This window comes from Elephas maximus, chromosome 13 (assembly GCF_024166365.1).
Source record: "Elephas maximus indicus isolate mEleMax1 chromosome 13, mEleMax1 primary haplotype, whole genome shotgun sequence".
Lineage (NCBI taxonomy): Eukaryota > Metazoa > Chordata > Mammalia > Proboscidea > Elephantidae > Elephas > Elephas maximus.
In genome coordinates, this window is record NC_064831.1 from 36,309,224 (window position 1) to 36,322,963 (window position 13,740).

General features: G+C 41.0%; 1 protein-coding gene across 1 annotated transcript in view; it reads left to right on the top strand.

The window, feature by feature from the left end:
• Positions 1 to 13,740, top strand: part of NR3C2 (nuclear receptor subfamily 3 group C member 2) — a 347,998-nt gene that overhangs the window by 305,720 nt on the left and 28,538 nt on the right. The window contains exon 7 of the mRNA XM_049906172.1: positions 10,307 to 10,437. Coding sequence (XP_049762129.1) covers positions 10,307 to 10,437 — 131 coding nt within the window. The remainder of the gene's footprint in view (positions 1 to 10,306; positions 10,438 to 13,740) is intronic.

Genomic DNA, 13,740 nt, shown 5'->3' on the forward strand with positions numbered 1-13,740 from the left:
ATTCAGACATAATGATGTGGTTTGTAGTATCATATGTAGTAAGGTCTGGTCTTTATAGATCTGCTGTGGTGGTGTGTGTACCCACACTACTCAAGTTATTTTAATTCTTTGTTGTAAGACTGACATTATGGCTGCATACATTGTAACATATAACATACATATATTCCTAGAAGCAGTTCGGTGAAATAATAGCATGTTAGTTAGCAGACACGCTTCTTAAGAGGCCTCTTTTTGAGATTCCAGGGACTTGAGAGAATTCAAGCCCGAATGAGCATTATTTTGTTTTGCTTATATCTTCAAAGAGATCGTCATGTGTCTACAAAGCAATTAGAATCCATGAAATCCATTGGATTTACCTGTTCTCAATTGCCACCCACCGTGTGTTTGTCAGTTTGTCATACTGTGGGGGCTTGCATGTTGCTGTGATGCTGGACGCTATGCCACTGGTATTCAAATGCCAGACAAAATAAAATGTTATAATAACATGTGCAAATACCTGGAGATAGAAAACCAAAAAGGAAGAACACGCTTGGCATTTCTGAAACTGAAAGAACTGAAGAAAAAATTCAAGCTTTGAGTTGCAATACTGAAGGATTGTACAGGGAAATGACGCAGGAAGCATCAAAAGAAGATGGAATGAATACACAGAGTCATTATACCAAAAAGAATTGGTTGACCCTATTATAAGAACTCAAGGTTTAAACACAGAAGAAAACATTCTTTGATGGTTAGGAGGGTAGGGAGGAAGGGAGAGAGGTGTTGACTGATTAGATAGTCGACAAGAATTATTTTAGATGAAGGGAAGGACAACACACAATACCAGGGAAGTCAACACAGCTGGACTAGTCCAAAAGCTAAGAAGTTTCCTGAATATAACCAAACACTCCTAGGGACAGAGTAGCAGGGGCAGGGGTCTGGGGACCATAGTTTCAGGGGACATCTAGGTCAATTGGCATTACAAAGTATATTAGGAAAACATACTGCATCCCACTTCGGTAAGTGGCATCTGGGGTCTTAAAAGCTAGCAAGCAGCCATCTAAGATGCATCAATTGGTCTCAGCCCTCCTGGAGCAAAGGAGAATAAAGAACACTGAAGACACAAGGAAAATGTGAGTTCAAGAGAAAGAAAGGGCCACATAAACCAGAGACTCCATCAGCCTGAGACCGGAAGAACTAGATGGTGCCCAGCTACCACCAATGACTGCCCTGACAGGGAACACAATAGAAAATCCCTGATGGAGCAGAAGAAAAGTGGGATGCAGACCTCAAATTCTAGTAAAAAGACTGGACTTAATTGGTCTGACTGAGACTAGAGGAACCCTGAAGGTCATGGCCCCCAGACTCTCTCTTAGCCCAAAACTAAAACCATTCCCGAAGCCAACTCTTCAAAGATTAGACTGGACTATAAAACATAAAATGATTCTGGTGAAGAGTGTACTTCCTAGCTCCAGTAGGCACATGACACTATGTGGGCAGCTCCTGTCTGGAGGCCAGATGAGAAGGCAGAGGTAGACAGGAGCTGGTTGAATGGACATGGGAAATTCAGGGTGGACAAAAACAGTATGCTGTCACATTGTAGGGAGAGCAACTAGGGTCACATAACAATGTGTGTGTAAGTTTTTGTATGAGAAACTGCCTTGAATTATAAACTTTCACTTAAAGCACAATTAAAAAAATAAGTAAATAAATAAAAAAGAATTGGTTGATGTTTAGCTATTTCAAGAGGTAGCATTTGATCAGTAACTGATGGTACTGAAGGAAGAAGTCCAAGATGCACTGAAGGCACCAGTGAAAGACAAGGCCCCAGGAATTGACGGAATACCAGTCGAGATGTTTCAGCAAATGGATGCAGCGCTGGAAGTGCTCACTTATCTATGCCAAAAAATTTGGAAGACAACTACCTGGCCAACTGACTGGGAGAGATCCATATTTATGCCTGTTTCCAAGAAAGGTGATCCAACCAATTGCAGAAATTATCAAGCAATATCATTAATATCACACAGAAGTAAAATTTGGCCGAAGATCATTCAAAAGTGGCTTCAACAGTGTATCAACAGGGAACTGCCAGAAATTCAAGCTAGATTCAGAAGAGGACGTGGAACCAGGGATATCGTTGCTGATGTCACATGTATCCTGGCTAAAAGCAGAGAATACCAGAAAGATGTTTACCTTTGTTTTACTGACTGTGCAAAAGCATTCGACTTTGTGGATCATAACAAATTATGGATAGCATTGTGAAGAATAAGAATTCCAGAACACTTAATGGTGCTCATGAGGAACCTGTACATAGATCAAGAGGCAGTCGTTTGAACAGAACAAGGGGATATTGCATGGTTTAAAGTCAGGAAAGGTGTGTGTCAGGGTTGTATTCTTTTACCATACTTATTCAATCTATATGCTGAGCAAATAATCCGAGAAGCTGGACTCTATGAAGAAGAGCAGGGCATCAAGGTTGGAGGGAGATGCATTAACAACCTGCATTATACAAATGACACAACCTTACTTGCTGAAAGTGAAGAGGATTTGAAGCACTTACTGATATAGATCAAAGACCTCAGCCTTCAGTATGGATTATACCTCAACATAAAACAAAAAATCCTCACAACTGGACCAGTAAGCAACATCATGATAAACAGAGAAAACATTGAAGTTGTCAAGGATTTCATTTTATTTGGATCCATAGTCAGCACCCATGGAAGCGGCAGTCAAGAAATCAAAAGACAAAAGACGCATTGCATTGAGCAAATGTGCTGCAAAAGACCTGTTTAAAGTGCTGAAAAGCAAAGATGTCATCTTGAAGACTAAGGTGCGCCTCACCCAAGCCATGATGTTTTCAGTCTCATCATATGCATGTGAAAGCTGAACAGTGAATAAGGAAGACTGAAAAAGAATTGACACCTTTGAGTTGTGGTATTGTTGAAGAATATTGCATATACCATGGACAGCCAAAAGAATGAACAGATCTGTCTTAGAAAAGGAACAACCAGAATGTTCCTTCAAAGCAAGGACAGAGAGACCATGTCTCACCTACTTTGGACGTGTTATCAGGAGGGATCAGTCCCTGGAGAAGGACATCATGCTTGGTTAGAGGGTCAGTGAAAAAGAGTAAGATCTTCAACAAAATGGATTGAGACAGTGGCAGCCACGGCTCGAGGATAACAATGATTGTGAGGATGGCACAGGACTGGGCATTGTTTGATTCTGTTGTGCATGTGGTCGCTATGAATCAAGGGCACCTAACAACGACAGTAGTTGCCACCAGGTATTTATCAATCACGTAATCGTGGACCTATGCACCACACAGAAATCAGTCAGAAAAAGACATGCACACTTATCCAGAAGGACAAAGAACTTCAAAATGATGAGGGTTGTCTGTTGTTTAATCCAAGGGTTGAAGTGAATACTTCAAAGGTTTCTTTTTTTTAATTCCTTACGAAATAAAGTGATGTCTTACACACCTAAAAGGTGTTAAGCCGACAAAGAGACGGTTTAGTGCAATATTGCTAAAGGATCTTAAGTAAAAAAATGCTATTGTACTTATTTTGGGCTCCGTGCAGAAGTGTTGGGAACCTCTTGTGCTCTGGCATTTATAAAATCAGCCAGTGTAAAAGGATTAAATGGATTAAATATGAATTCTTGGAAAGAGAAAGAAGTGATAAAGGTGATACTTTTTTCCTTGTTCCCTTCGGTACCAAAACTGTAACAGGCAGGCTTTTGAGGAATTGTTTCTGAGTGACTTTTTGTAAATATGGTTTATTTACAGTAAAGCCATGGTTATATACCAAAAAAAAAAGGGGGGGGTTATCCTTCCTATTTTCAAAAAGCATTTAGCACAGCTTGCAATAAAAACACAGATAAAGACTGAAAATTCATCAACACACAAAGAGGCAAGCAATAAAAATAGAGGAGTAAACAAGGGTTGTAGGGATTCTCTTCTAAGTAGAAGTTGGCATTATCCATTCATGAAGAAAGAACCCTTTTCCAGGCCCTAGATTCAGGAGAAGTGTATCACATAAGTCTCTTTATAAGGATAATTAGTAACCAGAAAGAAAAGGGAGCCTCAACAGCCCTTTCACAAAGTTGCAGAATTGTTCCACAAAGGGCTTTTTCTTGGGGCAGCTTTCAGTGGAGGCAAAATATTAAATAATATCTCTGTAAAATGCACTGTCCTAAAGACCTTTGACTTCCTAGTGGTTTGGCTGAGTGCCAGGGTAACACTCGAGAGGTCTTTAAGGAGTAAATGGGAAGTATACTCTTAGAAGTATCCACCTCAAAGATGAACTTAACAGAACCCTTAACAAGAACAGTGGAAGAGAGCTTAGAATGAGGTTGATGGTGGGAACCTGAATCAGGCAGGAGGGAAACTCAAGCCGTCACACAAATTTACAAGCTAGAGGATGGAAGAGCCTGGCTTGCTTTCTCATTGTAAACATTCCGGCTAATCCTTGGAGCTCCCAAGTTCTCCGGATCTCCTTTGCCAGGAAAGTTTTTATATTCTGGGTTTACCAAATAGGTATTTATATCATAACAGAATGTTAATATGATTCCAGGATTGCATTTAGTTTGGGATAGTAATTTTCCCAGTCAAATTGGCTGCTCCAAATGGACCACCAGATATCTGAATAAGTAAGCCTTTCAGGTAGTTCTTTTAGTAATGTCTTGGTAAGCCAGTACCAAAAAAAAAAAAAAAAAACTTGCCAGTGAGTCGATGTTCCTCTGACAGCCATTGGCCAATGGGTTCACTGAACACTTCTCCTAATGGCAAATAGGGCAACACTGTTAACGTGTAATGATGGCAAGAGGGCTTGGGTCCTGTAGATACAAAAGCTGTTCAGCTTATGTAATTACTAAGTTAAAAGCAGGCAGCTAGCATGCAGATCATTTAAATTTCGAATACCATACTCACTCTGACTTTTATGGGCTTTTTCTAATTCACACTATTATTGTTATGTGGACAAGCCCTCTTCCCAACCCCAAATTTTCTGGAAGAAAGAAAAAAAAATTCTAGCACTTTGATTATTTACTTTTGTTCCAAGTGGATCAGGTTCAGAGAAGGTATATTATTTTAACTTAAAAACTTTCTCAATGATCATAGAATTATAGCTTAATAATATGGATGTAGCACAGTGGTTAAGAGCTTGGCTGCTAACCAAAAGGTCGGCAGTTCAAATCTACCAGCCTCTCCCTGGAATCCCTACGGGGCAGTTCTACTCTGTCCTAAAGGGTCACTTATGAGTAGGAATCAACTCGATGGCAACGGATTTGGTTTTGGTTTGTTTAAGAAAGAAGCAGAGAAAGTTTTTAGATTTAGTTATTTTAGCTATGTTATGAAACTGGTTTCCTAATTTGAGAAAATGACAAGTTATACAGAAATATCGAAGTGTTTCTTTGAAAGTAGTATTTTAGCACTGTAGTTTTTCTTGATCTTAACACAGCATCCTTGGAGTTATAACTGTGTTTCTGTGCCTTCTTTGGTTGTTGTATGTATGTGTTTATTCCAAAGTAGAGTTTATTCTGTTCCTCCAAACAAGAAGATGTTTGGGATGACATGTCCAGAAATAGAGATTTAAAAAAAACCATACCCATTGCCATCCATTTGATTCCAACTCATAGCAAGATCATCAGATGCCAGTTATTCAGGTCTGGTAAACCAGTTGCTGTCCGGTCATTTCTGCCTCACGGTGACCCATGTGTGCCAGCGTAGAATTGTGTTCCCTGGGATTTTCAGGGGCTGGTTTTTGTTTCACAGGTGGATTGCCAGACCTTTCTTTCAAAGAGCCTCTGGATAGATTTGAACCTCCAACCTTTCAGTTAGCAGCCAAGCACGTTAACAATTTATACCACGCAGAGACTCACTTTAATGCAGATGTTTCCTACCCCAGTAATCTCCTACCACCTTTACATAAGTCCACTGCTCAAGGATGACTTCTGGTCATGCATTAACTTTTATTTTTCAGAAGCATTATACAAACTTGTTTTTCTTCCCCTAGTTAGTCTGCATACTTTTATATTATTCTTCTCAGAATGAGATAAAATTGTAAAATGAATAAACACACGCAGCAAAGAGTATTTCTGTGAAATAACATTGCAGAGTTAATACCAGTGTCATTCCAGAATGATTGTCCTTGTTTCAGATTCTTTGGATGTACATTTCTGTACATTTAATCTCATTGCACAAAAATGATGTGATGTAAAATCTATTTTCAAGATGGCTTATTTTCTTGAAATTTCAAACAGTCGACAGCTTTACTGAGTAGACACTAGTCTTCGAGAACTCAATTTCATGCAGTGGAAACAGCAATGGAATTTGAATATGCAAAATTGTACCATATAAACAAATGAGTGAATGTAATAGCAAAATATATAAAACCCCCCCAAAAAAACCCACTGCCGTCAAGTTGATTCCAACTAATAGCGACCCTACAGGACAGAGCAGAACTGCCCCATGTGGTTTCCAAGGAGCGTCTGGCAGATTGGAACTGCTGACCTTTTGGTTAGCTACCAGGGTTTCCACAAAATATATGAGGTACCAAATATCTCTATATGGTTGTATGATGCTGGAGAAAAGAGCTAGAAACTGTACACCAGCTGGAAACCTGGCAGAAAGGCATAGGTTTTGAAGTTAAAAAAATACCTAGGTTTGAATCTGGTTGCATCACTAACCAAATTTCCTTCTCTCAAACATAAGGATAATTCCTAATAAGGCATTGTAAGAATTAACAAGAAGAAATTTAGCACGGGCATATGGTAGGTACTCCATACCCACTAGGCCTGAAGATGGCCACAGAGGCTATCTAAGAGTTAGAGCCGCTGTTCATCCTGAAGTGGCAAAAATGTTTTCTTTAGGTGCATTTGCCACACATTAAAGTTCTGATCTGTTTTCAGGTAGAATCTGAGGTCTGTCTTTAATCTGTGTGGATGTTTTGTTAACACGTCTGATGAAGGCGTTGACACTGAGGTGTTTAGTTCTCGGGTTCTCTTTTAGGCAAGTCACTTCCACCTTCCCGAAAACCCGCGTTCTCTCCAGTTCTTCGATTGAATTACCGTCCTACAGACAGATAATAGTACTAACAACAATAATAATCCAAGATTGTTTTTCTGCCAAGTCATTTTAAGAATTTGATTTTTTGTTTTTAGGTTTTAACCAAAATGATCATTGGTCCTTTGATAAGAAGCATTTTCTTCTCTCCATTATATCAGGGTATTTGTACAATACTTCATAATCTGTTAGGAACTTCAGTACATTTAGTTCTTAACAGCCCTGCAAGCTTGGAATTATTATTAGTATCCCAGTTTTACATATGATAAACTCAAGTCTCAGAAGTTACATGGGTGTAGGATCACACCCATGTAATTCTACATAAAAATCAGCACACTGCAGGGCCGATGGGCTGGGTCTCTAGGCCCTGCTGCGAGCAAAGACAGCGGGGGCATCTCCCCTAGCTACAACACTAGGTAGTTCGAAGAATCAAATGCATCTGGGTGTATTTTTAAAACTGCATGGTGTCATATGCATGTCTACTGTGTTTGTTCCCTGGGCATCCTGATTTGCAGTCTGCTTTTTTTTACCCCATTTTAGTCCCTGGGTGGCTCAAACAGTTAAGTGCTCAATACTAACCACAAGGTTGGCAGTTCAAATCCTTCCAGAGGTGCCTTGGAAGAAAGACCTGGCAGTCTACTTCCAAAAGATCACAGCCATTGAAAACCCTGCGAAGCACAATTCTACACTGAAAAACATGGGATCACCATTAGTTGGAATCAACTCGACAGCAACTGGTTTTGTTTTGTTTTGTTTTGACCCCATTTTGAAATCTAAATCTTTCTTTCTTGAAAATGTTTTGAGAACTTCACAATGCCAAATCTACTTTTTTAGCCATTTGCAATCTACGTTCTGTAAATTTTCTTGCTGTCATCATCATCATATGCAGATCTCTCAGTCTTCATTTGGTTATCTATGCTTATTCACTTTCCTTTCCTTCACTCTTTAATTCATTCATGAAATATTTATTGAACAAAGATTGAATATGATATTTCTCTCTCATTCTATATGACATTCAAAATTGTGATACGTTCAAACAAATGAAACTTAACAGCAGTTAAAGTGAATAAACTTAGAGGTACCTGTTTTAAATGGATATACCTAAAAACTAAACATTGAATAAAAATAGGTTGCAGAAGGATGTGCATGTCTAATTTTAAATTACATAAAACAAAGAAGTACTATATTCTGTTTTTATAGGTGCACACATATGTAGTAAAGTATAAACATCTGAGTGGAATGATAATCATTCAAACTAGATGGTTACGTTTTTGAGTGAGGGAGGCGGATAGGACCAGGGAGGGAGACAGATAAGGCCTTAGCTGTGTTATTTTGAATTAAAATATATATATAGCAAATATAGCAAGACGTTAGCATTTGTTAGCATTATGGTAGATCCATGTTGTTGCCGTCAAGTCAGCTCCAGCTCATGGTGACCTTATGTAAAACAGAACAAAACTTTGTCTGGTGTTGTGCAGTCTTCATGGTTGTTGGTATGCTTGAGTCCGTTGCTGTGGCCATTGTGTGAGTGTATCTCATTGAGGGTTTCCCTCATCTTTGCTGACCCAAACGTGGTGTATTTTTCTAGCAATTGGTCGTTCCTGATGAAGTGGCCAAAGTAAGTGAGCTGCTATCTCACCATTTTTGCGTCTGAGCAGCATTCATATTGTTGTTGTTAGGTGCCGTTGAGTAGATTTTGACTCATGGCGACCCTAGGCACAACAGAACAAAACACTGCCCAGTCCTGTGCCACCCTCACAGTTGGTGCTATGCTTGAGCCCATTGTTGCAGCCCCTGTGTCAATCCATCTCATTGAGGGTCTTGCCTTTTTTGCCGACCCTCTACTACATGATGACCTTCTCAAGGGACTGATCCTTCCTGTCAAGATGTCCAAAGTATGTGAGACATAGTCTCACCATCCATGCTTTTAAGGAGCATTCTGGTTGTACTTCCTCCAAGACAGACTTGTTCGTTCTTTTGGCAGTCCATGGTATATTCAATATTCCTCACCAACACCACAATTCAAAGGTGTCAGTTCTTCAGTCTTCCTTATTCATAAGCACCATTCATAGGCTCCTGCTACTTTTCTGTGTTTGAGTGTTCGTGTTCAAAATATTTCCTTAATTAAAAATAGCTTTCCAGCTTATGGGGCAGGGAAGACTTATAATAATAATGCACAGCAAAAAAACACCCCGTTCCATTATGGTTTCCTTATAACTGGCATTCTGAGTTGAGATATAAGAGAATTCTGCCCATTGAGGGGGACTTGAGAACGCATCCCAGAACAGGTATTCCAGATGCAAGAGTGCGTTTGCAATGTGGTTTTCCCACAGGCTCCTACCTGCTTTCATGCACCTTTAGAAACATATGAGCCATTGTGACCTTCTGTTTTTTTGGCCTTTGTCAAGTCTTCTCCCATTTTCATTAATAGCCTCTGTTCTACTTTTTATGCCTGGTCATCACAAAGCCTCCCAAAAGATTATTTTGAGGAAAAAATATCTCAGAACCAAAGTGATGTCTTCCTTCTCAAGCACAGAGGAAATAGTGACTTGCGTTATTAAATAATGCGGATATTGGTGAACATGTTTGTAGAGATTGCTCCACACTCCCACATCATTTTCTCCCTTTATCAGATTCAGTTTGACATTCTTAACCTTTTTTTTTTTTCATTGTTATTGTTTAATTTCCCCTTTTGAATGTGCTGCTGGAAATAGTTAACAAAACCATTTTGTGACCTCCGTTAGGAAAGAGCTAGAGAGTACCACGAGAAAATTAGGTTGGTTCTGAAGCCAGCCACCTCCAGATTTTAAAGTCATTGCCATCCTATATTCATAGCATCTAGCCCAGCTCTTTGCACATAGTAAGTGCTCAGTATCTCTGGCTTAAATGGAACAAAAGTCGATGGGCTTCACCCCACATCACAGCAGTTTCTCTGCTCCTTGATCTCACTGTAACACACACCCCAGTCAGTCAGTATTACTCCTGACATACAGTGAAACAATGGCATACTTTGAAAAGGGTTGGTTTCAGTGCTTCTGACACATTCTTACAGGGCACTTATAAATGGCACGTCAGTGTTGGTCTAGAAGCAATTTACCAATGAGTATGAAAGCTAGCTAACTTGTCTTTAAAAAATACATCTGCTCCATGACGAAGCCAAAAGGAAAGCTGACTCAGATCTCTTATGAAGCTACTTTGGCCTGCTGTGCCCTGGGCCAGCAGCAGGGGTTTTATAATGAGCTTGCATTTTCTCTTTTTCCTTTGCAGAGAGAAGATGCATCAGTCTGCCATGTATGAACTGTGCCAGGGGATGCACCAAGTCAGCCTTCAGTTTGTTCGACTGCAGCTTACCTTTGAAGAATACACCGTAATGAAAGTCTTGCTGCTACTGAGCACAAGTAAATTGATGTCCACCCCTGATACTTATTCTGCATTGTCAGATCCTCCTCCCTTTAGAGGACTAGCCTATTTATAGTATGCAGGTCGTTGGTACCACAAAAAAAAAAAAAATGTTGCCAAGGCAGGAAGAGGGCTTTGGCCCTCAGTGAACTAAGTTACTTGCCGAGTATGAAGCTTCAGACAAATGAAGGGACATGACCCTTGCTTCTGTCATCCATCCACCTACTGAATGTTAAATGTCTGTTATGTGCATGGGAGGGTTGGGCAGTTCAGGAAATACAAGAGTAAATAAGGGCAAGTCCTTACCTGCAGGAAGTTTAGACCATAAGACAAGTTCAAAGACAATTTAATACATTGTGGAAAGCCATCATTTACCAGGATAGAGGTAAGGAGTGCCATGGTGGCTCAAAGAAGGGGAAAAGCCCGTGCAGTTCTGCGGTCAGGGAGGGATCCCCAGTGAAGCTGGATCTTGGAGGGTTTTTCCAGCTTTAGGAGTGAGATGACCTTCCTGTCAGGGAACCTGTAAGTGAGTGTAGAAATATGGGAAACCATATCCAGGCAATAACACTTACTTCTGGAGGGTGGTTTTGTCTGTTAACTTTTTAATTTTTATTTTATTTACATACTTATTTAATTTTCAGGACAAATGAAAGGGCATATGAGCATAACCATCAGGGTATGTTGGTTTGGGGAGTAGTAGAAAATCAGGTCGGGATGTAGATTGGACCAGAACAGGAAAAGCCTGAAATGCCAGTTGACGAAATCTGAACTTTATTATGTAGGCAGGGGAGTGCAACATTGAAGGGCTTTGAGCAATGGGATGACATTTTCAAAGCTGTATTTTATGGCTTTGTGACGATGTATCAGGCAATGGAATGGATTAGAGGAGAGACAAAGGGAGGGAGCAAGGCAAAGACACGCAAGGAGAATTTAGCCTGACTGGAAGCACAGAGACACGCTATATGGCTGTTGAAATAATGGCCTGGATTCTGATGATGGTAATATGATGGACAGGAGTAAATGGATTCAAGAAACATTGTGGCATTGGCCTTGGCAACCGACTAGAAGGGGAGATAAAAATGCTGTGAGTCCGAAGTTACACAGGTTCCCAGCACAGAGAAATGATCAACATAATATGCCATTCATAAAAATATGTCAGTGTTGGGAGTTGGAGCAGATTTTATAGATTATATAATGAGTTCTGTTTTGGATGGGTTAATTTTCATGTGTCACCTCTATCCTAATAGAGACGGCCAAAAGGTGGGAAAAACTGGGTGCTAGAACTCAGAAGAAAATCAAGGTATTGAAATATAAATTTGAAGTTATCTTTATAGAAAATTGTAGTTGGAACTCAAAGGTGGGTGGGCTTGTCATGGCTCAGAGTGATGAGGGAAGAGCCAGTTGGTCTATATTAAAGAAGAATGGCAGAGGCTAAAGGGACAGAGACAGAGCTGTCAGAGAGATAGAGAAACTGGGAGAGTATACTATATTGGAAGCCAAGAGTTGAAGGTTTCCAAAAGGGGTATGACTAACAGCACAGCTCCCACAGGGAAAATTGAAAATGCTGAGAGAAGCCTGCTGGAGTGACCATTAGGCATCGGGCAGGTGCCAGATGGCCAGGGACTTGCAGATTGATGGGAAGATTTTTAGGCTTCAGTTTCTGGAACCAAGTATGAGAGGAGAGAGAGTTGATGGCATGAGGTACCTGAGGAGACAAAAGGACAGGATTAGCCTCGGCCAAGAGGTTGAGCACTTCTCTCTCAGACAAGAACCCAGGAATTTTCAGCCAAAGGAGAATTTGAGGATGCTCACAGCAGATGAGGGTGAAACCAAGAATGATGGCAGGAGATAGTATGGAAAGGACCACTCTGAACCAAGTTCCGTGGTCACTGAGGAAGCTGAGAAATGTTCTGGTTGTTGAGAGCTAGCAAGGATGTCATGGCGAGCGACACGGACTTTAGAAGAGACATTGTTGAGTGACGACCTGGAAGCAAGATAAGAGTTATCCAGTCCGTGCCCAGCCCGCTCCTTGCACATGAATCAGGGGCTTGGAATAGGGGTCAATTTTTAGTAGACTTCTTGGAACAGAAAAGGTATCACTAGCCAGTGTGATGAAGACAGGAGGAGTAGGGAGAGGTGTTTCCAGCAAAAGAGGGACTGGACCTGAGGAAGGGTGAGCCTGAATCAGGTGGAAGTAAGAGCAGGAAAAGGAGATATGGTGGCAGCTGTGGATAATAACCCTGCTACATGCGTGTAGAGGATGTGACCATTTACATGTTTCCCATATATCGTCTAATACTTAAAGCAACCCTTTGAGATTAATGTTGTTGTCAGCTGCCTTTGAGGCAGCCCCTGACTCATGGAATGAAATGCCACCCAGTCCCGCACCATCCCATGATCGGTTGTGGATCAAACCATTGTGATCATAAGGTTTTTGAAAGTAGATCACCAGGCCTCTCTTTCTAGTCTCTTATTGTCTGGAAACTCCACTGAAACCTGGTCAGTATCATAGGAACATGTAAGCCTCCACAGATAGGTGGTAGCTGCACTTGAGGTGCATTGGCTGAGAATCGAACCAGGTCTCCCCAGCCTAAAACTGACAAAACAGAGGCACATAGTGTTATTTGTTCAGTATCCCCTATGAGTTAGGACTCAATCCTAGGCCCCTGGACTTCACGTTCAGTGCTGTTTCTCTTCTCCCAGGAGCAGGGAGCAAGGGGTGGGCTGAGGCCCGTGAACAGCGGTGGGGAGGTTGGAGCATTGAGCAGGCAGAATCAGACTCTGCAGCAGAGGTGGCAAGCAGGGAGGTGGGGCCAACAGGTCACAGCTGTGTTTTGTTTGGCCAGCACAGGTTTTTGGGGGTTGTTTTTGGACTTCTGTTTTATTTTAATTGAATCTGATTGCCCAGGGCAGGTATCTTCTCTCTAACTTGCCACAGGCCCCACCATCCCTCATTAATTACACTCAGCCTGCGCTCCTGCCGCGTTTGCGTTTACAACCTTTCCTCTGCAGGATCCGTGTAGCCAGGTTTCTCCCTGCTCCCCTCCTCATCAAGGTTTTCTATGTTCCCAGTTTGTACTTTCTGGAGTATAACTCCGGAAATATAATCTTTACATTCATTGAAAGTGATTCTATTCCCCTTTCTAAGCTGTGCTTTTCGCTGTTACTAGTTAGAAGAATGAAAAAATACAGTAAAACCTGCAAAAGCTGGGACCTGTATAAAGCTAAAACCTTTCAGAGAAGGAAAACTCGAGTATTTTCTGCTAGAATGAGTGCACCCTTATTTGCACCCTGTCAAAGGC